This window comes from Dendropsophus ebraccatus, chromosome 2 (assembly GCF_027789765.1).
Source record: "Dendropsophus ebraccatus isolate aDenEbr1 chromosome 2, aDenEbr1.pat, whole genome shotgun sequence".
In the NCBI taxonomy this organism is placed as follows: Eukaryota; Metazoa; Chordata; class Amphibia; order Anura; family Hylidae; genus Dendropsophus; species Dendropsophus ebraccatus.
In genome coordinates, this window is record NC_091455.1 from 200,873,092 (window position 1) to 200,900,736 (window position 27,645).

Sequence of the window (27,645 nt, forward strand, 5' to 3'; positions counted from 1 at the left end):
CTGTGCCTTTCTCCGGCCGCGTCCATCGCTCTCTGGATATTTCCATTGCTGATGTCAGTGAAACGTCCGGCCATCTGCCAGCAAGTGAACTGTAAGAGGAGTTAAAGAAATTGCTGTGATGTTATCTCAACCAACGGAGGGAGCCGCTCGCTCCACTAATTGTAGTCTGAGGGGGTTGGAAGGTTCCGCCGGGTAGTCATAGATGGTGTTAGTCATCTGGCTTGTGCCTCGTGATGGATGAATCACCTCCCGTACACCGAAATTATTCTCAACTCTCAAACTTTTTTTTTTTTATTAAATGAACTACAACTAACATGTCTATGTTCCGCATAATTACAGCCTGTCAGGGTGCTCGATGATAATAAGATACTTCTGCTTAGGATGAGACTGATCAGCTTGGAATGCCTCTGCATACACTGGGGAAATGCAGCCACGGAAATCGTGAATCGTGATGGCAGAAAAAGAGATCAATTCCGCCTGCCAATGTCTTAAAGAGAACCTGTTACCCCCTGTGCCGGCGCAGAGAACATCCGACCCCCCCCCCCCCCCTCCGATGCAGACCCATATAGTTACCGCATCCCGCCGCCGTGAAATCCCCATCCAAAGCCGCGCACGCGCTCCCCAGAGATGGGTCCATAGAGAATGACTGGAGCCGCGACTTCAGACAGGGATTTCTCTGCAGCGGGATGGGCTCCGGGACTGGGACTGCACCCGGGGGTCGGCTGGGCTCTGCCCCTCTGCATGGGGGGTGACAGGTTCCCTTTTTTTTTTTTTTTTTTTTTTTTTTTATAAATCAACCGGTGTCAGAAAATTATACAGATTTGTAAATCACTTCTATTTAAAAATTTTAAGCCTTCCAGTACTTATCAGCTGCTCTATGTCCTGCAGGATCTGGTGTATTTCCAGTCTGACACAGTGCTCTCTGCTGCCTCCTCTGTCCATGTCAGGAACTATACAGAGCAGTAGCAAAACCTCATTAAAAAAAAAACTTTTTTTAACCCTTCAGAGAGGTAATTTTGACAAAAATGGACAGCTGCTCAGACCTCAGATCTTCAGCAGGCAGATGGGCATAGCTTGCAGGTACAAAGTCCGGAGTTTCTTAGGTTCACTCCCCCTCTCTTCTGCACATGCTAAGCCCCGCCCACACTTCCTGTAATTTGTGGGGAGTTCTGATGCGGGCGCGCATGGATGCACCCAGATCAGAACTCTGCGGCGCTAAAGATCATCTGGTCGGTACTGCCTAAGGTTATGTTCATACACAGTATGAGACCGGCCATTCCGTGACCCAACCGGTTCACGGAACGGACGGTCTCATTAAAGATCAGTACTGCAGTACTGGGCGGATGATCTTTAGGGCCGTAGAGTTCTGATGTGGGTGCATCTGTGTGCGCCCGCATCAGAACTCCCCACAGCACACTATGGAGCGTGCGGCCAAAGCTGCTCGCTCGATAGTTTGCACTGACAGGGTTTTTTGCGGACGCTATTCAATGAATAGCGGCCACAGAAAACTGACATGTCAGTTTTCTACGGCACCGCGAGAGATCCCAGACGGAGCGTATATTATGTATATACGCTCAGGCCAGGATTCCATAGAGGCCAGGTAACATATATTTTCATATTAATCACGGCCATTGTTGCAATAGGCAACAACGGACGTACTTTTATGAAAATATATGTTGTGTGAATATAGCCTAGTACTGCATATACACCTATATTGTGCTAAAGTAAATGTACTGAATCTCTTTTATTTTTAAGACTATTGCAGTCCCTAGCTGTACAGATCAGTACTATAGTGCCCACAGCTTGTCGATTCCATGAGGAGGAACACAGAAGCTGGTTTATTGGATTCATATAGATTTTATGCAAAGAAAAATGATATCTCACTCAAACCCATGCAGCATCACAGATGCCTTCTCCCCTAGCATTGCTCCATGACTTTGCTGTGTGCATGGACCCTTACACTAATAGGTATAACAATGCCTACAGGTCATTTTTTTTTTTTTGCCTTTGAGATAACACTTGGTATAGTTGATGATGCATTATGTTACATTTGAGGTAGGATTGAAATTCTAAGTTAACTCATGACAGAGCAAGCGTTACTTATACATGAGAGAACATGTTAGAAAGCAGCAGGACTCAGAATGCCCAGCGGCATCAACTCCCGCTGACATTTCAAGCTATACGGTGGATGGAAAACTTGGATGTCATTGTATTTCGGGTTTATAATGGGAATTATTTTTCTGTAAAGTTTTAGTGTTTCTTCATGTATAAGGTAATATAGTATAATAAATATAATAACATGAAATTTGCTGGATTTAAATTATTATTACATGCTCAATAAGAAAACATTCGGCACTCACCACATTTATTTGAGAAAACATGCTCCTGTTATTCCATAAAATAGAGTTACAGCAGGTTAGATGCCAGTGTTTTTCAGACATTTCATGCATTACCTGCTGTACCTCTGCTTTTATGGAATAAAAGTAGCATGTTTTTCTCAATTAAATGTGGTGAGTGCCGCATGTCTTCTTATTGAGCGCTGGGTAACCGGACTGGTTTCATTAAGCTGAGCACACCTCTTGCAATTTGAAGAATGTTTCACCTGACTGCATATCCAGTATTAGTCTTCACATGCTTGTGAAGAGTCTTTTCCTAGAAAGAACCTTTGCTGTCTGTTACTCTATTTCGGATTACATTATTATTAAGTTTGAGATAACTTTTAAATAGATGCAAAAATGGAGCCTCATTGAAGAGTCTCAAAACACAGGACTAGCCCTCCGGGAAGGACCCAGCCAAGGGGCAGCTCCTGTTAGGAAACCACCAAAACCACCATATTAAGTGGCCCTATAAGTCAATGTAATGACAAGGGATAAACCAAGGCTAGGTAACCATCCACATACAGCTGTTTCGGGGTGTTGCCCCTCATCAGTGTGGAGCAGGATTCTGGCTAGGTGGGAGCAATGCCTAGTAGAGCCATAAGAGAAACAGATTGCTGAACTCAGGGAGACCAGCCAAACGACAACACTGCCGGCTGCTAGTGAAAGCGCTCAATGCAGTGAAGTCCTAGGTGCATTGCCCCCTGGGAAACATGAATATGCAAAAGAGGAGCCCATGGAGCCTCATTGAAGAGTCTCAAAACACAGGACTAGCCAGATATCCCTCCGGGAAGGACCCAACCAAGGGGCAGCTCCTGTTAGGAAACCACCATATTAAGTGGCCCTATAAGTCAATGTAATGACAAGGGATAAACCAAGGCTAGATAAACATCCACATACAGCTGTTTCAGGGTGTTGCCCCTCATCAGTGTGGAGCAGAATTCTGGCTAGGTGGAAGCAATGCCTAGTAAAGCCATAAGAGAAACAGATCGCTGAACTCAGGGAGACCAGCCAAACGACAACACTGCCAGCTGCTAGTGAAAGCGCTCAATGCAGTGAAGTCCTAGGTGCATTGCTCCCTGGGAAACATGAATATGCAAAAGACGAGCCCATGGAACCTCATTAAAGAGTCTCAAAACACAGGACTAGCCAGATATCCCTCCGGGGAGGACCCAGCCAAGGGGCAGCTCCTGTTAGGAAACCACCAAAATCACCATATTAAGTGGCCCTATAAGTCAATGTAATGACAAGGGAAAAATAGATGATTATATATTTGATACAACTACCATCATAGCAGGTTTGCATTATAAATGCTCACATTTTTTTAGCTAATAAATGTGTCACCTTTATGTCTCACAAAAACGTTATTCCATGTTCCAATAGAGAGAGCTCTGGCTGAGGCTTACCTCTCCCAGGACAAAGGGTCAGGCAGTTATTTTCTGTCATGCCCAGCCCTTATCTCCACGAACATCACCTGTCAGTGGTGGGTCAGGAGAGCGCTATGAAGCTTATACTGATGGCTGAACCCACCACAAGTTGAGAGTATGGCCAACAAAAGTATAAGGTGTATGGGGACCTTTACTTGCAGTTGCAGACTTCCTGTAGCTTGGAGCTGAGGCACTGGCTGTATGAATAGGTGAGGGCAGCCTGAGATAAGCGTCACCCTGCCATTACTTCCAATTAGTGTCCAATTAACATTAAACTATAATCTCCCTTAAAGGGGAACTATCAGCAGGTTAGACATATCTGTCCTTATTGGACAGGAGACACCGAGGATGAAGATAAGTCGCTTACCTTCCTCCTTGGTGCCGTTCTGGTGCAGTTAGTCGTGTGACCAACAAAACACAACAATCACTGAACTCAGGGAGAACAGTGAAAAATTCCAATGGAGTTGTCATGATCGCGCCTGAAAAGGCATCAGTGTCACCCTCTGCTGCGAAGTTTCGACCTCTGCGCCAAAGACTGCGCTTTTGGCCATGATCCGTTTCTTGTTTTACTGTGCTCTCTACTTGTGTCTTCTGTGTTCCGGTCCATGTTTTCTTAGTGCTCCCTGCACTTTCCTTGCTGTGGTCTGTTCTCTGATTGTTGTCTGCTGTGTTGTGATGGACAGGTCTCCTCACCTCTGGCTTTCTGTGATTTCTTGTGTGTTTCTCCTGCTCAACCTATCCGCTTGGAGTCCGGGACTTCTGTTCCCTTATAAGCTTCTCCCTCCCTCAGGGGCGAATTAACTTTACCATAGGCCCCGGGCTGTTCACCAAGCCTGGGCCCCCCCACCCCACTGTAACTATGGCGACACTAGCCTGGTGTTCATAGTACAGTATAGATAATGTCATGATGTCCTGATTTGTGCAAAATTGCCATAAAAAAAACAGTGATTTTTTGCAAATCATGGCAGAAGTGTAGCCAGGAGACAGTACACCACTGAAAGGATAAGTCTTTTTGGGTGGTCATGGGCCCCCCAGGAGCTCAGGGCCCCGGGCTGCCGCCCGGAACGCCCCTGTTATAATCCACTACTGCCCTCCCTTCACTCAGGGCTCTTGATAGTTTTGCAGCTTGTCTGTCTGCTAGATCCTGCCTTTGTGATTTTGTCTCTATTCCTAGTTCCTGATCCCTTGCTTGTTTATTAGCTTCTTTGTCTTTTGGTTCAGTGTTCTTCTTAGTCCTCAGTTTACCTTGCTTAGTGCTCAGTTCTTTTTGCTTCATCTCTGGCTTTGGCTCCACTGTTCTGGCTTTGGCTTCACTGTTACCTGGTTGCATCTCTGGCTTTCGTCCTCCGTTCGTTTGGTCCTCTGTTCCTTGCTGCTTTCTTGGTCCTGTCCTTCTGTGTGTCTTTGTGACTTTGCCTTGTCTGCTGTCATTGTACCTTGTTTGTCTGTCCTGTGTCTTGTCTGTGTTCACACTTATTTGAGTGCAGGGATCGTCGCCCAGTTGCGGACTGGTTGTTTAGGACCTGCACTGCAAGTAGGTAGGGAGAATGTGGGGGGTTCTTATCTATAGGGCCCACTTGTCCTGTGTGTCTTTGTTCCTGGGGGCCCTGACAGGAGTACTCATTTACGAGTCTCCAAACACGGGAATAGCCAGATATCCCTCTCTCCAGAGAAGGAAGCCCATTGCCAAGGGGTGCTTCCTAGTGGGGAGAGCACCAAACCACCCTGATACGTAGTCCCTCAGGTCCTCACTCTGTTGCGAGCTTTGGGACCTAAATAGGGAAACACCAGGGTGGCCCCTGTAAGTCAAAGTCTAACTCTGTGGCGAGTATAACGACATAAGACAAGGGTTACCAAGGCTAGGTATCCATCCACAGACTGCAGTTTCGGGGTATTTGCCCCTCATCAGTGTGGAGCAGGATTCTGGCTACTGGGGCACTGATAAATAGACCAACAAAACACAACAATCACTGAACTCAGGGAGAACAGTGAAAAATTCCAATGGAGTACTCATTTACGAGTCTCCATTGATTGTCCCATACAAAATTTAAATATGCAAAAAAGCGGTCCCGTGGAGCCTCAGCCTGAGCTCCACGGGACCCCTTTTTTGCACAGTTAGTCGTGTGTCCATGGTCCGGTGAGACCGTTAGGTGCACTACCCTCCCCCAGAGCCTCAGGGTCCTATTCCACGGGCCGATGGGGGCCCGATAAATAATGTAAACGAGCGCGGATCTGCTAGATCCGTGCTCGTTTACTGGGCCTATTATTGGGCCCGATAATTGTTTAGCAAGGGCTGCGGGGACGTTGGTACCGATGTCCTAGCAGCCCGTGTAAACACCATACATTACCTAGCATTTACAGGGCTTCTCCTGCACTCCTTCTTCCTCCCGGTCCCACACGCAGCAGCAGCTTCATCGGCTGATCATTGCCTCTATTCCACGGAGCGATAATCGTCCGATTATCGCTCCATGGAATAGGCCCCTTAGAGCAATGTTTGGAAGTCTTTCCTGCTAAGTATGTGCGCTGTGACCCCATTCCCTCAAGGGGCAATTTACCTTTTGTTCTTTTGATCATAAGGATCCCAGTAATCGGATCATCTCCAATGATCTAGTTATCTGTTATCTTGTGGACAGTTTGTAATCTTGGGATAAACCCTTTAAATATCACACAAAGGAATCCTCTACTGTATGTTCTGTATTTCTAGTCCTGATCCGATATTAAGAGCTATTCCGTCAGCGAGGTTCACCATGGCTCCCATGATAAATACTTACTTCTGACCGGGTGGGTGGGGAATCTAATCTTTTAATGAAGTAAACCATTTAATTAATAGGCTGCCAAAATCTGGAGAACGATCTACAGAGTAAACTCAAAACATTTAAAGCACTGACACTAAGGGAAATGTGATGTGGCCCATAGCAGTATCGGGAGATGCTTGCCTTTGTGTTCTAATCTGCAGAGCCTGAGTGACAAGTGACGGCTACCTGCAGTGATCCCAATCCTTCACTTATAGGGGAAGATTAACCAAACATGGTGTAAAGTGAAACTGGCTCCGTTGCCCCTAGCAACCAATCAGATTCCACCTTTCATTTTCCAAAGAGTCTGTGAGGAATGAAAGGTGGAATCTGATTGGTTGCTAGGGGCAACTGAGCCAGTCTCACTTTACACCATGTTGGATAAATCTCCCCCATAGGGTGTAACTGTAGGGGGTGGAAAGACTATAGTCACACCTGGAGCCTCTTTGCCCCCTATGGTTGCCTTCTTTTTACCAGTTTTGGCCATTGTTTACTGAAACCTTGTATTACCTTCTTTTTTTTTTTCCTTTTTGTTATTGTTGAATTAATTGGATTGTTCCCAATCAGAAGTGGTTAAGCCCCAGAGGGGTCCAAGAAGACAGAAACCAAAGACGTTAACCAGCCCGGAGGAATCCACCTACTACAATCTCCTACATGTAAGTCCATGGGATTGGTTTATCTTCTCGTTTTGAAAATATTGATATCATTTAATTTCAAAATGGAAATTTATAAAATTCAGGTCCTGAAGATTCTTTTTTGTTTTATCTCTGTCCTCTATAGCCCCTTCTTAAAGGGGAAACATTTCTGGGGGGAAATAAATTAAAATCAACTGGTGCAAGAAGGTTATACAGGTTTGTAAACTACTTCTATAAAAAAAGAGAGAAAAAAAGACTTCAAGTACTTATGAGCTGCTGTATGTCCTGCAGGAAGTGGTGTATTCTTTCCAGTCTGACACAGTGCTCTCTGTTGCCACCTCTGTCCATGTCAGGAACTGTCCAGAGCAGGAGCAAATCCCCATAGAAAACCTCTCCTGCACTGGACAGTTCCTGACATGGACCAGCAGAGAGCACTGTGTCAGACTGGAAAGAATACACCACTTCCTGCACGACATACAGCAGTTGATAGGTGCTGCAAGACTTGAGATTTTTTATTTTATTTAAATAAATGTAATTTAGAAAACTGTATAACTTTCTGGCACCAGTTGATTTGCATACATTTTTCCTCATAGTACCCCTTTAAGTGGGACTCATTGGACAAAACAGGTTCCATTGTGTCTCGAATAAATCTAATGCAACAGTAAATAGTAGATGTCAGGTCATGCTTGGAGTTGTAGTTATTTTACACATCTTCATACCAATCAAATGTTTTTCAGCTGTATCCTTGGTTACCAATAACTTTCTTGTAGGTTATTCCAGTTAAAAGACATATGCAATCATTCTTCTACTCTTTGCTTCTCAATTCTGCCGTTCCTTAATACATCACATTCGTCATAAACATTGGAATTCAGAAAGTTTTGTGACAGGCAAGCTAAATGCACTTTCCATCTCATTTAATGTACCAAGCTAAAAATATATTCCATGAAAACACATCTTGTTATTGCCTTATTCAACCCGCTCCGTGTCATACTTGGTGGACGCTGTGTGTTTAGTGCAGGGTAACATCAAACTCCTTAGAGTGCATGGTGACATTTATTGGCTTGTAGTCGCTCTGTCACACTGTAGGACTATAGGGCACTGCATGTATTTCATTGGGTAACCAGGTAAAGATAACATACTGTTTGATTTATATTTTCAGGATTATATAGGATACACTAGACCTCTGAAGATAGATAGATAGATAGATAGATAGATAGATAGATAGATAGATAGATAGATAGATAGATCTTCACCAGTGCCCACCACAAGGCAGGACGGATTTGACGGATTGATTTTTTTGTCGATGGTCTCCCTGAGCTTAGCGATTGCTGTGTTTTGTTGATCCATTTTTCATTGCCCCTGTTAGCCAGAATCCTACTCCACACTGATGAGGGGCAACTACCCCAAAATGATCGTCTGTGGATGGATGCCTGCCTTGGTAAACCCTTGTCATGTCGCAATACTTGCCACAGAGTTAGACTTTGACGCAAAAGGGGCCACCCTGGTATTTCCCTATTTATGTTCCAATACTCGACTACCGAGTGGACGTATCAGGGTGGTTTGGTGTTCTCTCCACTGGGAGGCACTCCATTGGCAATAGGCTTCCCTCCCCTGGAGGGATATCTGGCTATTCCCGTGTTTTGAGACTCGTAACTGAGACTCCACAGACCCCTCTTTTGCATATTTAAATTTATAGGGGGCAATGCATCAGTGGAGACTCTTCAGTGAGTACTCCATTTGATTTTTTTTTTGTCTCTGGTCTCCTTGAGCTTAGCGATTGCTGTGTTTTGTTGGTCTATATTTCATTGCCCCTGCTAGCCAGAATCCTACTCCACACTGACGAGGGGCAACTACCCTGAAACGATCGTCTGTGGATGGATGACTGCCTTGGTAAACCCTTGTCATGTTGCAATACTTGCCACGGAGTTAGACTTTGACGCAAAAGGGGCCACCCTGGTATTTCCCTATTTATGTTCCAATACTCGCAACAGAGTGGGACTAAAGGGGCTACGTATCAGGGTGGTTTGGTGTTCTCCCCACTGGGAGGCACCCCCTTGGCAATAGGCTTCCCTCCCCTGGAGGGATATCTGGCTATTCCCATGTTTTGAGACTCGTAACTGAGACTCCACGGACCCTTCTTTTGCATATCGATCTGTGAACCAGATACCTAAGTATTGCTGAATCCGCTGAAGCATCCCTCGGCTAGGAAGCTCCTGTGTTTACCGCTGTGCAGTGTGTGGCAGTTTACAGCAGCCAATGTAGCAGAATATGCTAATCTTTATAATATGCTTAACTTCCTGCAAATTTTGAATGTAACTTCTGTGACAAGACTAGAAACTGCTAGAAATATAACACATTTATCTATATTTTTTAGTTGCCATATAAAGATGAAAAGCGGAAACCAAGGAAAGATGGGTGAGTTCTGTCATGGACGGATACAATTGTACAGTACTGTATGTATTCTAATACAGATAAATATGGCAGGAGATTTATCAAACATGGCGTAAAGTGAAACTGGCTCAGTTGCCCCTAGCAACCAATCAGATTCCTTCTTTAATTCCTCACAGACTCTTTGGAAAATGAAAGGCGGAATCTGATTGGTTTCTAGGGGCGACTGAGCCAGTTTCACTTTACACCATGTTTGATAAATCTTCCCCTATATAGGGTTTTGTTTGGAAATATAACTCACCTGGTTGATTACTGTTAATAATTGTCTGTAATTAATAGGTTTCATCAATTGTATTGACTAAATATAACTATATGTGGGGGTCTAATACTCTCACAAACACTGCCCTTACTATCAGAACAGAGCTCTATGAACATTACCATAAGGCGACTACTTATCTGTATTCCATCCCCTTGTTTAAGCATTTGGCCCCCCAACCGGGAGCCATCTTTGATTTCTGCTTCTGGCTTTACAGATGGAGCTTTGTTCTCTTCTAAGTCCCTATTAGAATTATAATCTGTGATCACCACAGCAAGGTCTGCTAGGACTCATGATGTCAACTGATTCATATGCAGGGGATCTGAAGCTCTTTATCAAACAGCAACTAAGTTCCAACATCTATAAAATATATAAATTAAAGAGTATTTCAGCAAGATTTTTTTTTTTAAAGAATTGTGAGTGCTCACCCTTCCCCTGCTCCCAGTCCTCGCTGCTTTCTGACACCTCCCACAATGATGTGTCACACTTGCAGGAAATCAACCAATCATTGGCTGAGGTGGGTCACCATTGAAACCAATGATCAGTTGAGCTTGAAAGGTTGACATGTGAAAGGAAGTTGGGAGCCTTCAGAATATCAGCTGTAAAGGAATCAGGGCAGTTGTGTATGCTTTCATTTTATTTTTAAAGCACCCTCAATCCTTTTTAATATTTTTCCTCACTGGAATACCACTATAATCAGCACAGAATTATGAAATCTATTTGGACTTAAAAATGTTTTCTAGGGTAGACATTTACTCTAAAATAGGTTTTATCCTCGAAATGCACCATTTTGTTCGCACAGCGTAAGACGCCGGCCGTTCTGTGACCCGGCCGTGTCACAGAACGTCCTGTTTTAGAGAAGATCATCTTCACTGCTGCCAGAGCCATATGCTCCATTGTGTGCACTGACAAGTTTTCTGTGACCGCTATTCAATGATTAGCGGCACAGAGGGATGTATGAAAGTTACCATGGGTTTCTTTGACCTAACAAAAACTTGGATTGCAGCTGACAGATTTCTGTTTAATTCTCCCTGGACTTATAAAGAAAGCCCTGCCTCCCCTGCCGACACACAGTAATTGACAGAGCTCCTTGTATGAGATTGTATACATATAAAGCTGTTGATTGCTCCGCGTGGGCGGGGCTAACAGGCTGCACAAATCATGAAGCTTTGAAAACAAACAGCTGAAAAGTCACATGTTTTTGTCACAAAAATATTATGACTTTCCACCAGTCTTCATCCTGCTCACCAATTGGACAGGAAGGGGGGGGGCATGTGTAAAGGGAGGCGTGGCCTCAGGTTTACTCAGAGGTGTGTCTCACAGGCAGGATTTTATATAACAGCTCCATATGAAACACCATTTGTGATAAATCCCCTCCTCTCTGCTCCTGAGCTCAGTTTCTCCCCCCTCTATATACCACCTTCCAATAAAATAACCGGCAAAAAACAATTTATTTGATTATTAGCGCCAAAAAAAGTTTTTTGTAGGCATTCAATTTCAATCCAAAATCCTAACCTGCATGTATTACTGCTCTCAAGTGTTTAACCTGTAAACTCTGACTCCCCAGAACGCTCAATAAAATGGACAAAGGAAATGTTCTTTTTTTTTTTTTTTCCTCGCAGTCAAGGCAAAGTTTTGGAATCAGAAGATTATTATAGAGAGATTTATTGCAATCATTCAGTGTCAATAACTAATCCCAAAACACATGATGGCTTTTCCGCCATGGAATTTTCCCTCCTAAACCCAAGTGAGAGGTAACGAATGCTTTTTCTTGCTAAAGCAAAGTGAGCTGCTCATACGGGTGACTGCTGCTTCTCATACATCCTAACCAGGTTGGAATAAAGTGGAGACCCCTACAACTGGTTAGAATGGATGAGTCTTAGGGCTGACTTGTGTTATCGGCAATTGGCTGTTTCTAGGTGGTAGGAACCCTATACAGTGAGACATGTTTATGTCATTTACAGTATATTTTATATGCTGTATATTAAAAAATTTTGTTTTGTGTTTTTTTATCACTCCGAAATTCACTATAAACATCAAATTACTGGACTAACGTGGTGGTGAAGCTATGGGTGAATAGTCTATGTCTAAACCCTCATTGCCTAGAAATTGCCCATTTGCTAGTTTTAAGTAGCCATGAAGGTGAAGCAGAGCTGGGTTTAGAGTTTATGTTCCTTTTGACAAGGCCATAGAGAAAGGTAATACGCAGTAGGTGCCATTTTAGTGCATTCATAAATATCCTGTATTGGATAAGACCTCTTGTACACATCCTTGTTACATTCAGACTGGAGATTTGCAGAGATGAAATAGAAGCACTTATCCGGATGGTAGTCCATGAACCAGTAGTAAAAGACAAAACGGCAGGTTATCCTAAACCTACAGTTAAGGTTCTATTACATGAGCGATCTCTGTGAGCAAGCGAGCGCTGACTACAGATGATCGAACTGCCGAAAATCTTAGGTTTGATCGAACTCGAACCTTGCCAAACTTTCCGCATTTGATTCCTGATGCCTTCCCGGTCCGTGGGGAAGGAAGAGACAGCCAGGGTACCACCTGGAATTGCGGAATTCAGCCTAGATAATACGCTGTACCCCGGAACTCCTGGCAGTACCCGGGCTGTCTTCTCCTTCCCCACGGATCGGGAAGGCATCAGGAATCAAATGTGGAAGGTTTGGCAAGGTTCGAGTTCGATCAAACCTAAGATTTTCAGCTGTTCGATCATCTCTAGCGCTGACCTGTCTGGTCAGCGGTCGCTTGCTCCTCGTTCCCCGACTGCTTGGCATTTTACTCCCGGTGGCTGGAGAAGTTGGGTGCAACCCCAGGGCTGCCAGAAAAACATGAATACAGACTAGGGCCTATGGTTGTATCCATGTTTTCCAGGACTCCAACTTCTCCAGCCACCAGGAGTCAAATGCAGATTGTTTAGATTCAAACATACCAGAATGTTCTGTAAGTGGTGGGGGGTCTGACTGCTGCCGTCACCACTGATCCTGAGAATAGAGGTCAATTGTCCACGAATGAATGGTACGGCAGCTCACATATGAGGCCAGCACTCCAATCTTTCACTATCGGGCTTCTAAATGTTGCTAAAGTCGGTGCAGGCCCTAGCTGACAATGTTCCGGCTATTGAAGTCAATGGGGCCCGTGCCTGTCCGTGCTCGTTCACGTCAGCAATCTATTTTGATGCAGGCATGCAACAGAGGACACAATAGTGATGTGAACGCAGACTTAGGAAAGACTCCAGAATGTAAAGCATCACAGAGCTCTGCATAATAAAAACTCAGCAAAGTTTTCACACAATTGTAGCAATCAGATGCAGCTCTGTGTTAGGCTGTATGCCATAACTCAAGATTGGCATCAAACTCATCTATTTATATGTTAGAAAGTTATGTTGTTTTGTAACCATATAAATTTAATAAAAAACATTTGATCGTTTTAACATCCAGCTCTGCTTATCTAATAATCATGCAGGAATACATATAGGTGAAAAATGATTATTAATAAAAAAAAAAGTAAAAATAAATAAATAGATAGATAGATAGATTTACAGTTTCTATGGAGTCCAGTATCTCCATGGTAACAGACTACAAACATCCCTCTGTAGTCTGACTTTTTTTTCACCTTAAATGTATTGGATTGATAAAATGAGTGCAGTGGGAAACCTTAAACACTTTTTTTAATTCACTCCTCATTTCTATTTTCTATTCTATTATAAATGTTGCTTAATTTTTTTTTAATAATGTAAACTTAAAAATGACAATAGACGTTCTTACAGGTGAGCCTAAAAGTGAATCACATAACTTCCATGCTTATGTTTTTCCTCTATTTTCATGTCATCCATTAGACTGTAGTTGATATTTATAAAATAGTCCAGCATACAAGAGAGTCTGAATACGGCACTACACACCATCCAAAGGAGGACTAAATGCACACTGTTGATAGGCATATAAAAAATCGTAAACTCTTTCGGGGTGGTGCTCTATGTGAAGACAGTCCAGTCAAATTATATATCCAGAAGAAAATATAGACATGGCACTCACCCTTACAAAGTCTTCGTAAGGGTGAGTGCCATATCTATATTTTCTTCTGGATATATGGTATTTATAAAATATTTAAAGGGAACCAATCACCCCGAAAATCGATGTAAAGACAAGGATATGTGCTGATAGATCACCCAGCACACTTCCCAAATATGCCCCTGTAACCTCTGTGCCCCCCTCAATGAGACAGTAATCTTACTTTCTTCTTGTCACGCGCTGTATGTAAATTTTTGCTAACTAGTCCGGGTGGGCGTATGTAGTCCTGGTGGGCGTATGTAGTCACGGTCCGTGGGCGTATCTACTCACGGTCCGGGGGCGTATGTAGTCGCGGTCTTCGGCTGTAATCACGCCCAGAGGGGCGTGATTCGGCGGCTTGCGGTCCAGTGACGTCATCCGGCGGCTTGCGTTCCGCGTCGCGGCCGCGCTGACGTGTTCGGGAACCCGCGCATGCGCAGTACGGCGGGAGACGACGCTGACGTACTGCGCATGCGCGGGTTCCCGAACACGTCGGCGCGGCCGCGACGCGGAACGCAAGCCGCCGGATGACGTCACTGGACCGCAAGCCGCCGAATCACGCCCCTCTGGGCGTGATTACAGCCGAAGACCGCGACTACATACGCCCCCGGACCGTGAGTAGATACGCCCATGGACCGTGACTACATACGCCCACCAGGACTACATACGCCCACCCGGACTAGTTAGCAAAAATTTACATACAGCGCGTGACAAGAAGAAAGTAAGATTACTGTCTCATTGAGGGGGGCACAGAGGTTACAGGGGCATATTTGGGAAGTGTGCTGGGTGATCTATCAGCACATATCCTTGTCTTTACATCGATTTTCGGGGTGATTGGTTCCCTTTAAATCTGGCAAAAGTCACTAATCTGTTTTGAATAAGGAGATCGCATATGTCTGCCTCTTCTGTTCCATCTTACAGGAATAGGATTTCATGGCCCTCAAACCAATTTTGTCCATTTTTTACAAAATCTGTGGTTGTGTGTGGAGGAGAGAACCATCTCTGCAAACGGCAGACGGGGCCCCCTCTGTTTGGGTGCCATGTTATATGCTAGTGCTAGCGCGTATAATCATATGTGAGCAATGCACATCTTAATGGGGGGGTCCAATTTAAAGCTCAATTTAACAATCACAATAGTAAATATTATCAATGTTCACTGAGCTTTAGGCTGTGTGCCCACTTCCAGAACATATCAGACAAAGGTGGCCGTCTCATCATATAGACGGCCACTAAAAAAAAAAAATCATGATTATTATTAGATTTCTCCTATTAATCATTTATCTGAACTCTGCACATGTGCCTTAATGATCCAACACTTGTGGTGTTCAGACAAGTGATGATTAGGAGAAATCCTGCCCAGGGGCATCCCTAATAGAGAAGAGGGTGGGATGGAACGACAGAGGGGTGTCACAGAATCACTCTACACCACGTCAATTTGACACAAATCCCTGGGTTCTTTGTGGGGTTGAAAAGGAACCCTGGACGTGACGGGCAGTCCTGCTCAGCCAGTCAGCGACTGTAGCGGTGTCCTGCCTCTGCCGCTGAGTGCCTGAGCAGGCCTGCCCCGTCACGTCACAAGTCCTATCTCAGGAAACGGCTGTGGCCAGAGCGTCAGTATGCAACCATCAGCATTGAAGCTGGGGGAGGTAAGTGATCGTTCTTCTTTTACTCACCCCCTCCCTGGCCATATATATATATTTATTTATTTATTTTTTTTAAAGTGTTCTCCTTTAACAATATACATTTTCATATACATTTTTTCTTCCCCAAAACATTTCTTGAAATAATTTCTCAAACACCAGCCATTTCTATTGTAAAAGCAATGAAATCATTCTGCAACGATAATTGAGTTTTCCCTTATCTACAGTATGGCGTAGAATTGAATACGCTTATCAATAAGCAGAACTAATACATGAATAAAACATATTTCTTTATTTAAATCTCCTCCTGATGAAGTGAGAGAAACGTACGTCGGGCTGTCTGTGCTGGAGAGTGGTAAGATGTCAGTGTGGTAGCTGGTGCTTTCCTTTCTGTTCCTTCTGTCTATAATTTGTACTTATTGTTTGCTGGGCAGATTAGTGGGGTTACCTTGTTCCACTATACACACTTGTGTTTGCCCTGTGTGTTGGCCCTGCACATACCGGAGGTCATTTAATCTATATATATAGCTGTGCCTTACACGGGGTGTTCCCCTTTATACTGTTTACTTATTATTTGTCCTTAGTCACATATACCCCACTGACATCTATTCCCCTCTCCAGCTTTGTACTTCTGTGTATCTCATGGTGATAATTATGTAATTTATTATTGATTTAAATAAGTTTTATTATATAAATGTAACGCCTGGAGTAGTGGATCCACTGGACCGTCACTAGCGATAGCACTAACCTCACCAGGGAGCGGAGTCTAAGGGGCCGCTGGTTTTCACCAGAGCCCGCCGCAAGGCGGGATGGACTTGCTGCGGCAGGCGACCCCCAGGTCGCTACCCCTGGCTTGGTTGCTAGTGACGGCAGGCGAGGCGTGGCAGGAGCAGTAGGCAGGAGATGGTGCTGGCAGAGGCCTGTAGGTGTAACCGCAGGTGACAGGCTGAACACAGGAGCAATGGTATGACAGGGGAGCAGCAACCAGGAACAAGGACTAGGGACCAGGTAGCGGATAGGAATCAGGAACAACAGGGAGCTGGGCCAAACGCTATGGGAAGCATGTAGAGGCTCCAACACCTGTAGTGGGGCAGGGTTGGAATTTATAGGGAGTGATTGTGTGCAACACCAATTAGGGGCGGACTGTCCCTTTAAATCTGAGACAGCCGGCGCGCGCCCGCCCTAGGAGGCGGGGACACGCGCGCCGGCCGGCACAGACTGAGACAGGAGCGGAGGAGAGGTGAGGCGCCCCCAGGGGCCGAACTAGCAGCAGCGCCGGGTCCCTGCACAAGGACCCCGGCGGCTGCATGGGGCAGGAGGAGGTCGCGGCGGCGGCCCGGAACACGGGACGCCGCCGCGGCCGTGACAATAAATATATTTTATTCAAGTATTAGTTCTGCAATTTTTTCTTTGGTTGATATTGTGGCAGACTTTTTTTTTTTTGGGTTCCTTCTTATCAATAAGCAGCCCTCTCAGGATAGGGGAAGATCAAAATATTGGAAGGAGCCAGAAGGCTTGGTATCTCTCTAAACTCAACCTGCACCCCCACTGAGTGATGTCACCCTGTCATATATATATGGCCATTATTTTAAGTTGTTCACACACAGCTCTTTAAAAAAAAAATTCAATGGACCTTTAATAATAACCACACCCAAAAGGTCATTCATCATTCAACCTAAACTTAAATAATGTATCGTCATTGCAATGAGCCAAAGTATGTTAAACAACGGCCGTTATTTGGTACTTAAAATGACGGCCGCTAATAACATTGAAAATTTTTGTGTGAACATAGTCTCTTTATGAATATTTAGAGGAGAGTGAGATGTGTTTAGAGCATGCTGCCATGTTATGAATGATGCCACAGACAAAGGAGCAGACATGGAGTGAGAACAGCAGGTGCTGCAACCTCATTGATTGTGCAATAGTCCATTGTTTTATTAAATTAAACTAGGAGCAGAATAGGCAGAGTGCTGGGATGAAGAGCTGAGGAAAAGCAATGCATTATGGGTATTGTCGGAGTGCTACTTTAACTAATCTGCAAGCAAACATAGCTTAAAGTGTTCCATAATATGTATAGACTCTTACAGGAATGCTTGCATTTGCGCATTGTAAATAGTATATTTTTGTATTAGAGATGAGTGAACCCAGTGAAGATGGATCCGCAGCGAATTTAGCAAAAATTCATTTAGCAGATGAAGCAAATTTTTGCTAAATTTGTTAATAAAATTTGTGAATAAAAAAAGTTTATTCACTTGTCCGCACTCCCCCTGTGTCCTCTTCTGTGGTGTCTTTAGCCGTCTCATGCTCAGGCAATCCCTAACTGAGGGACAGAGCAGCGGCCAGTGATTGGCTGAGCGGACTGTCACTCTCGAGACACAAGAGTGACAGCCTGCTCAGCCAATCACGGGCTGCGGCGCTGTCCATTCTCAGTCAGTCAGTGATTGGCTGAACGGACACTGACAGCCCACTCAGCCAATCATTGACTGATAGAGAAGAGACAGTGCCATAGCTAGTGATTGGCTGAGCGGACTGTCACTTTTGTAGCTCCAAAGTAACAGCCCGCTCAGCCAATCACTGGCAATAGCGCTGTCCCTCAGTTAGGGATTGCCTGAGCGGGCTGGAGGTGGCTGAAGACACAGAAGGAGACAAAGGGGAGCGCGGACAGGTATGCATAGATTCGTTAAGTTTGGTTCATGAAGTTCGCAAATTTTTCTGTAAAAATTGGTGAACGTTGCAAACGGAATTCTTCAATGTTTTGCCCATCTCTACTTTATATATAGGATTAAGGAATAGCGCATTTCCGGTAGATGCCTAGAACTTTGCTAAGCTGCTTTCCTGTGATATTTTTATTTTACTGAAGTGAAAAAGATAGTAAGACCCGTCTAATCAGAGATCTCTGTCCTCCTTCTCCAGATCTTCAGCAGCAGAGCAAGAAAACCCAACGGACGACAACCCGTATGACTACAGGAAGCTGCTCCGCAAAACCTCCCAGCGGGATCGCCTTTTACATTAATTTTTGATATCATTTATAATTTATTATTATTACAGACACTTGCGTACTTAGATGGATCTTTCTTCCATTGTTCGTAGCTCTTTTCATAAAAAAACCTATGCTTTTTTGTTTATATTGTGCTTTCTAAACACGTTTTTCCAATCGTATTTTATTGGTTTGGTGCTCTTTCCCCTTATGCCAGGGAAAGGGAACCTTCAGTCCTCCAGCTTTTGCAAAATTACAATTCCCATCATGGTTTTGGTTGTCCAGGAATGATGGGAATTGTAGTTCCCCATCCCTTTATGCCATAGGTTTTGTATTACAGATTTATGCACAGTGGCTGAATATGTGTAATGAATTTGGCATGGGCAGATCAAAGGAAGCCACCCCAGTGAAACATGTACATTACCTCTCTTACTGGACATTAAAGGGGTTATCTCAGTAGGCACAGTATGTGTATGTATGTATGTATGTATGTTTGTTTGTACATAGACATGTTATCTATAGAAATTGATTTAAAAAAAGGTTCCTGTTAATAGATCTTAAAGGAGAAGTCTGGCGAAATTTTTATTAAAGTATTGTATTGCCCCCCAAAAGTTATACAAATCACCAATATACACTTATTACAAGAAATGCTTATAAAGTGCTTTTTTCCCTGCACTTACTACTGCATCAAGGCTTCACTTCCTGGATAACATGGTGATGTCACTTCCTGGATAACATGGTGATGTCACTTCCTGGATAACATGGTGATGTCACTTCCTGGATAAAATGGTGATGTCACTTCCTGGATAACATGGTGATGTCATAACCCGACTCCCAGAGCTGTGCGGGCTGTGGCTGCTGAAGAGGATGATGGCAGGGGGACACTGAGGGACACAGGGCACTGGAGGGACACTGAGCATCCCCCTGCCATCATCCTCTCCAGCAGACACAGCCGCACAGCTCTGGGAGTCGGGTCGTAACATCACCATTTTATCCAGGAAGTGACATCACCATGTTATCCAGGAAGTGACATCACCATTTTATCCAGGAAGTGAAGCCTTGATGCAGTAGTAAGTGCAAGGAAAAACTGTAATAAGTGTATATTGGGGATTTGTATAACTTTTGGGGGGCAATACAATGCTTTAATAAAAATTTTCACCGTGCTTCTCCATTAAAGCAAATTTAGCATTAGGTACATCAATTATTTTTACCCAGTTACCCTTTTTTCAAAACACCACCCAGTTCACACACTCTGTGCCATTTTTGCCTTGAGCACCAGCCCGGCTTAGAGCACCCCCCAGTGTGACAATAGCAATAAACCCCCCACCCCCGCATGACATGGCCCTGTTGTTTCTAATGGAGCCAAATAACCCAGGGGAGGAGAAATTGTCACACTGGGGGGGGTGATGTAAGTGGTAGCACCACGCCTCCTCCCTGCCTTTCCACACACCCCTCTTGCATGCCCATCAGGTGACTGATACACACCACGGAAAAAAAGTGAATGTGCCCCTTTTCTGTGGCATATGCCGGGGCGCACATTAATAAATATGCCCCTATAACACTATTTATTAGTGAGCTCTCTAGAGCTGTGTATGAGGGATTTCTTTCATTGTGGGTCAGTGGAGGGAGACAGGGTAAATAAGCTCTGGTGACTAGTGAGAAAGAGCTACCAAAAACCAGACTACAACAGCTGCTTCCTGATCACATGTTCATACAAGGGGCATATCTAAGATTCATGGTGCCTCATTGCAAATGACCTCATGAACCCTGTATGCCCCGCTCCCCCATACACATATACTTACCCAGCCCCGCCGAAATCCCCCAGTGTTACTTTGTTCTCCTATTTCTCCCCAGCACACGAGTGATGTCACTCATGCGCTGGGGACCCAGGAGAACAAACGTCAGAGGACTAGGAGCACTTCAGGTTAGCATGTACATGGATGGTCTGGGGGGGGAGTGGGGGCATTGCCAGTTGTTGCCCAGGTGGGATGAGCTGCCAACGGATGCCAGGAGGGGGGCGGGGGAAACTACTATTGGCTTTTGTGCGGTAGATGCTGGTGTGAGCTGTTCCATGGAGGCACATCACACTGTGCCGCGTGGGCCCTGAAGCAGTTGCTTTGTCTGCCTCTGTGTTACTAGTTCATACTGATGCCCAACTACAAAAGTGAAAAGGACCAGAACTGCAGAGTGGAGAGAAAAAAGGCTAATAAAGGGAGAAATCACATTGAATTACATAGAATAGTGGGGTGTACTGTATTACTCCAGAGCTCTATTTTTTCCCATTTCAAAGGATAACCCCTTTAACAGAAGGGCCTGAAGATCAAACAAAAAGTCTTATATAAGTATCTACATGACATACATGGTGAAAGGGAGACTCCATAACCACAATAACATTTAGACATTTTCCAGGAGCTGCTTGACACCACCTCACCCTAAAAGCGACTTTCTCTCTCAGTTATAATTCACGTTGCTGACACAACTAGCTGTTAGGACAAGGAGACACATGGTACCTTTTATACATCTGTCTGTGCTTCCATGATATAAAAAATATATTTTTTATTCTCTGGTGCCAAGTCAAAGAGGCGTTCCCAAGCTGCTGAATTGCTAAGGTCCCTGCTCGATTGACAGTGAACTGGAAGCCAAACCCTGTTTCTAAATCTCATTCCTGCACCGTACATACAAATTGTGTGCAGGTGTGAGATTTGGAAAAACAGGGGGAGACTTATCAAACATGGTGTAAAGTGAAACTGGCTCAGTTGCCCCTAGCAACCAATCAGATTCCACTTTTCATTCCTCACGGACTCCATTGGAAAATGAAAGGTGGAATCTGATTGGTTGCTAGGGGCAACTGAGCCAGTTTCACTTTACACCATGTTTGATAAATCTCCCTCACAGTCCTTACAGCGTCCGCAGTTTGGAACATGATCTGTAGTAGAGAGAGTCCCTCCATACATGTGTCAGCCAAACCCACTGGTTTCTGCAGGACCTGCTCACCATCTGTCTATAAACTAGAAGTCTGGACGAGTATCTATACACCATGTTTATAGGGACTTCCTGGCAGGAGGAATAGGGAGACATTCATTTTCAAAGCCCAATGTTTTTGTTCTCCCAAGTGATAAAAAAAAAAGGAATTTGTTCCATCCGTGCCTTTTTTGAGCCATTGCTATAAATAAAAGTACTATCCTGTACAAAGCTCTATGCTATACCACTGTTCTTCCTTTCCATAAGTAGATTGATGCGGTGTCTTGTTAAAACTATAGAAATGCCAAATATAATATAAACACTTATACAGCATGTGATACCAAATAATAAAAAAAAAGTTTCAGCAAGTTATTTTTTTATGATTTTGTCTCCACTTTTAATACCTGATCAGGCTGTGGGAGGTATTGCAGCTCAGTCAGAGTCATCTTTATGGAGAAGAGCTGAAATGGCCCACCCAGTTCATTGTCAGGCGTGGCACTGCTATGGGAATACAAAACAGTGCCACATTTGTCTACAGGCTGTGTGTGGTGTTTTAACATAGACTCACTCACCACCATCGGTATAAGAAAATTACAATAAAATAAAACCCCAAGACATATAGCTTATTCATATAGTGTTATGGCTAATAGTATTGGTTTCAGTGGCTTTTGTGTACTTCACAACTGACAGGAAATGGAAAATAGAAGAACTACACAATGTGTATTGTCTCCAGCTCCCCAACTCCTCCCCCATTCCTGAGACAAGGAGTCTTGGCTGGAGCATAACAGCTGGAAAATCACATAAACAAAAACCCCATGTGTGAACACATTCTAAGGGTTCGTACACACTATGGAATCAGCACGGAGATTCCGCTCGGAACCCCTGCCGACAGACTCCGCGCCTGCTATCTCTTTTCAGTGGCAGGACTTGACATGTCAATTCTTTGAGAGGAGAGCAGAGGCGTGCAAGGCCTCACATTGAAAAGAGATAGCAGGAGGGATTTGGCTCGAAGTCTGCGGGCGGGGGTTCTGAGCAGAATCTCTGCGCCATTTCCTTAGTGTGAACGGGCCCTAAGGGACAGTGAGGTGTGAAAACAACATGATGCAATAAAGAACTGTGGCACTCACCCAATCTGGCTTGCAAAAGATAAAAAAAAACTTTTATTCCATAAAAGACAGGGTTTTAGTGGCTGATAAGTGAATAGGCAACACCCGTTTCTTGCACATGCGCACAATAGATTGAGAGGAAGTTCACTGTGCATGCGTGCCAAGCAGCTGTTGCCTACTCTCTTGTCAGCATCCGAGGCCCTGTCTTTTATGTAATAAAAGCTTTTTCATCTTTTGCAAGCCAGATCCGGTGAGTGCCACAGTTCTTTCTTTTTCTCAAGTTACAGACTAAATAAACTCTTTACGCTGGTGTGCGACACCGAGGGCTTTTTTGTCTGTAGGTGCGGTGACTCCACAGTGTCAAGGGGCATGCAAGTTCATGCTTTGTAGCGCCGAGACGTTCAGATCTGCTGTGAGTGACTTGTGCTGAATGATGCAGCAGGTGCTGCAAACTCACTGAGTAAAATGAGATGTTCTGCAAAAGCTTTGGGCAGGGAATTGGTAGACGTGCTGGGGGAGGGGTGTAGGAAGGGTGGGAGGACTGAGATAAACAGCTGAGGGAAAGCAAAGTATTCTGGGACTTGTAGTGCTTAGCAACTGCTCATCCAGGAAGTACAACCATGAAATACAGAACTATGACCCCCAAAACTAATTAAAGGGAACCAATCACGCCGAAAATCGCCCTAATGATAAGGAAACGTGCTGGCACATCACCCAGCACACTTCCCAAACATCCCCTTGTACCCTCCGTGCCCCCCTCTATTAGACCGCATTCTTACTTTTATGAAGTCCCTCGCTGTATGTAATTTGCGGGCAAGTAGTCACGGTGGGCGTATCTAGTTGTCACGGCCGCGGCGGCCGTCCCGTGCTCCGGGCCGCCGCCGCGACTCCTCTCTTCCCCATACAGCAGCCGGTGTCCATAGGCAGGGACCCGGCGCTGCTGTTACTTCGGCCCCGGGGGGCGCCTCACCTCTCCACGCTCCTGTCCGTCGCTGTGCCGGCCGGCGCGCGCGTCCCCGCCTCCTAGGGCGCGCACGCGCCGGCTGTCTCAGATTTAAAGGGGCAGTGCGCTCCTAATTGGTCTTGCACACAATCACTCCCTATAAATCCCAGCATGCCCTGTCCCTTGTGTTGGAGCCTCTACATGCTTCCCATAGCGTTTGGCCCAGCTCCCTGTTGTTCCTGATTCCTGTCCGCTACCTGGTCCCTAGTCCTTGTTCCTGGTTCCTGCTTCCCCGTTACACTTTAGTTCCTGTGTTCAGCCTGTCACCTGCGGTCACGCCTATAGACCTCTGCCAGTACCATCTCCTGCCTACTGCTCCTGCCACGCCTCGTCTGCCGTCACCAGCAACCAAGCCAGGGGTAGCGACCTGGGGGTCGCCTGCCGCAGCAAGTCCATCCCGCCTTGCGGCGGGCTCTGGTGAAAACCAGCAGCCCCTTAGACTCCGCTCCCTGGTGAGGTTAGTGCCATCGCTGGTGACGGTCCATTGGATCCACTACTCCAGGCGTTACACTAGTCACGGTCCTGAGCGTATCTAGTCGCGGTCCTGGGCGGTGGGAATCGTTGTTATCATGCCCAGAGCGGTGTGATTGAAAGACCTGCTGACATCACTCGGGGCCTGCATTCCCCGTCGGCGAAGCGGCGACGTCTTTAGCATGCGCTGTATGGCGGGAGAAGACGCTGACGTACTGCGCATGCGCAGCGTCCTGAAGACGTCGGCATGCTGCCATCGTGGAACGCAGGCCCCGGGTGACGTCAGCGGAACGCAGGTCTTTCAATCACGCCCCTCTGGGTGTGATTACAGCGATTCCAACCGCCCAAGACCGTGACTAGATACGCCCAAAAAGTAAGAATACGGTCTAATAGAGGGGGGCACGGAGGGTACAAGGGGATGTTTGGGAAGCGTTCTGGGTGATGTGCCAGCACATTTCCTTATCATTAGAGCAATTTTCGGCGTGATTGGTTCCCTTTAATTATTGGTAGTTTCAGGATCAGACAAACATGAGCATTCTGGCCTGATTACTTATACGATGACCTGAACTAACAGCCATTAGTTTGGGTATTCAGACCCACAGTCATGCCACCAGTCTGTAATATGCACCCAATAGTGCACATGTAATATGTTCATGTGCAACCAGGCATACGCTACAAAACTCTTGGGAAGGAAGCAGCCGCACATGTCTTATCCTGGACAACCTGTAAAGGGGCACAAGACATTTGTTATAGAGGGGGATGGCATCATACACATTATGTGCATTTGATCAATATCTCATATAAGTAAAGCATGAAAAGACACATTCTAGATTTCCCTCTTATCGAACCCTCCAGAAAAAACAATTACCGTACAGAACTGAAACCCTTCTAGTATCAGCCGAAAATTGCTTTTCTCTTATAGATGGTTGAATGGAATATTACAACATATATTTACATCTAAAAAACGCACGAATCTGACAGTGGATTAAAATGTCAAGGCAGATCCTCTCTGGAATAAATTGTTAGTTGTCAGATAAAATGAAGCTGCCAGTCATTCAGTCAGATGGGGGGGGGGGGGGGGGTGAATAAAGAAGGGAAAAGAAAAAAGTTCAAGTGAATCAGAAGAAAAATGGCATAAATTTTCCAATCTGCATATAGATTATTATGCATAACAATTCCGGCTTCAAGGGTCTTTGTTTAAGGCAGCGTTCCCCAACCTGTGGCTCTCCAGCTGGTGTCAACATGTTGAAAAACAAGCGACTGATATAGCAGCGATCTGCTTCCGTCGCTCCGCGATCAGCGATCACCCGTGCAGCCCCCCCCCCGCAGCTCCCAGCCGCCCCTCCTGCACTCACCCGCTCGCTGCTGCGTTGAATAGCGGCGGCAGCGAGCGGGAAACAAGGAGCAAACGAGCTCTGACAGTGCTCGTTTGCTCCTCTATGACGACCCGTGGAATAGGGCCATTAGACGAATGTGACCTGCTGATAGCCCCCTATTGTGCATGGGGCAGGTATATCTCTTACCTTAATCCTCGTCAACATTCCCATGTTGGTAGCAGTCTATTCCTCAGTCTGGAGCACCATTAGGAGCACTGTCCTGATGTGTTGGGGCAGTGCTCCTAACGGTGCTCCGGACAGAGGATTACAGCTAACAGCACCGGAACGACACAGAGAAGAAGACATACCTACGTGATGCCAGTGCCTGGTGGGCACACAGGTGTGATGGCACGCCTGCTTTTCGAGTGTAAGGCCGGGTGTACCCTTTTCCCCTGTGGACGGTAACCTATCGGGTTGCTGCAGGGTCCCTTGGGATAGTGTAGTCACAGGTGGTCAGAGCGATGTAATGACCTTCCCAAATAATGGTAGGCCCCCCCCACCCACAGAAAGGGGAAATGTTCCAAGGTTGCGGTGTAAGTGCTGTGCAGGTGGTAGTGAATAATCACAGACTCAGTTGACAACGTTGACTTGATTTACTACTTGTTAATGTGCAGCAGATAACACAACGGATCTTGACATACACTTATATTTTTATACAGTTCCAATAAATACTCGAACATAGAACAACCAGATCTGTGTGATAAGTGCAGGGCCGGCCTTAGGGGTGTGCGAGCAGTGCAGCCGCACAGGGCGCTGTGCACTCCCGGCAGGAAGGGGGCGCCACCTGCATCCCTGAGGCCATATATCCGTCCCCTGCCTCTGCACAGCAGCCGAGGAAGCTCTTCTCCCCGGACATGTGACTGCAGCCTGGCCCCCATCCCCCGCCCCCCACAGCGTCCCCCAGCTCACAGAGGCCCATAACCCCGCCCCCTCCCCCGACGGAGACATCAGCAGTGTGATCCTCGGCTCTACCTGCTTCTCCTCATGGGCAGAGACATCCTCCACTACTGCAGTGTGACTGTGAGTATATCTATCTCTGTCTGTGTGTGTTAGTGGAGTTTGTGTGTGCTCTGTGTGTGTTAGTGCTCTGTGTGGTAGGACAACATCTCCCAGCATGCCCCTGTGTGGTAGGACAACAACTCCCAGCATACTCCTATGTGGCTCTCTGTGGTGAGACAACAACTCCCAGCATACTCCTATGTGGCTCTGTGTGGTAGGACAACAACTCCCAGCATACTCCTATGTGGCTCTGAGTGGTAGGAAATCTCCCAGCATGCCCCTGTGTGGTAGGACAACAACTCCCAGCATACTCCTGTGTGGCTCTGAGTGGTAGGAAATCTCCCAGCATGCCCCTGTGTGGCTCTGTGTGGTAGGACAACAACTCCCAGCATGCTCCTGTGTGGCTCTGTGTGGTGGGACAACAACTCCCAGCATACTCCTATGTGGCTCTGTGTGGTGGGACAACAACTCCCAGCATACTCCTGTGTGGCTCTGTGTGGTAGGACAACAACTCCCAGCATACTCCTATGTGGCTCTGTGTGGTAGGACAACAACTCCCAGCATACTCCTGTGTGGCTCTGTGTGGTAGGACAACAACTCCCAGCATACTCTTATGTGGCTCTGTGTGGTAGGACAACAACTCCCAGCATACTCCTATGTGGCTCTGTGTGGTAGGACAACAACTCCCAGCATACTCCTGTGTGGCTCTGTGTGGTAGGACAACAACTCCCAGAATACTCTTATGTAGCTCTGTGTGGTAGGACAACAACTCCCAGCATACTCCTGTGTGGCTCTGTGTGGTAGGACAACAACTCCCAGCATACTCCTGTGTGGCTCTGAGTGGTAGGACATCTCCCAGCATGCCCCTGTGTGGTAGGACAACAACTCCCAGCATACTCCTATGTGGCTCTGTGTGGTGGGACAACAACTCCCAGCATACTCCTGTGTGGCTCTGAGTGGTAGGAAATCTCCCAGCATGCCCCTGTGTGGCTCTGTGTGGTAGGACAACAACTCCCAGCATACTCCTGTGTGGCTCTGTGTGGTAGGACAACAACTCCCAGCATACTCCTATGTGGCTCTGTGTGGTAGGACAACAACTCCCAGCATACTCCTGTGTGGCTCTG

General features: G+C 45.8%; 1 protein-coding gene across 4 annotated transcripts in view; it reads left to right on the forward strand.

Annotated features, from left to right (window-relative positions):
* Positions 1 to 19,175, forward strand: part of MYO3A (myosin IIIA) — a 107,530-nt gene extending 88,355 nt beyond the window's left edge. For all 4 annotated transcript variants that reach the window (XM_069959093.1, XM_069959094.1, XM_069959095.1 and 1 more), the window contains 4 exons: positions 7,162 to 7,250; positions 9,604 to 9,644; positions 11,556 to 11,687; positions 18,542 to 19,175. In XM_069959093.1, coding sequence (XP_069815194.1) covers positions 7,162 to 7,250; positions 9,604 to 9,644; positions 11,556 to 11,687; positions 18,542 to 18,641 — 362 coding nt within the window. In that variant the 3' untranslated portion in view covers positions 18,642 to 19,175. The remainder of the gene's footprint in view (positions 1 to 7,161; positions 7,251 to 9,603; positions 9,645 to 11,555; positions 11,688 to 18,541) is intronic.
* Positions 19,176 to 27,645: the final 8,470 nt, after the last annotated feature.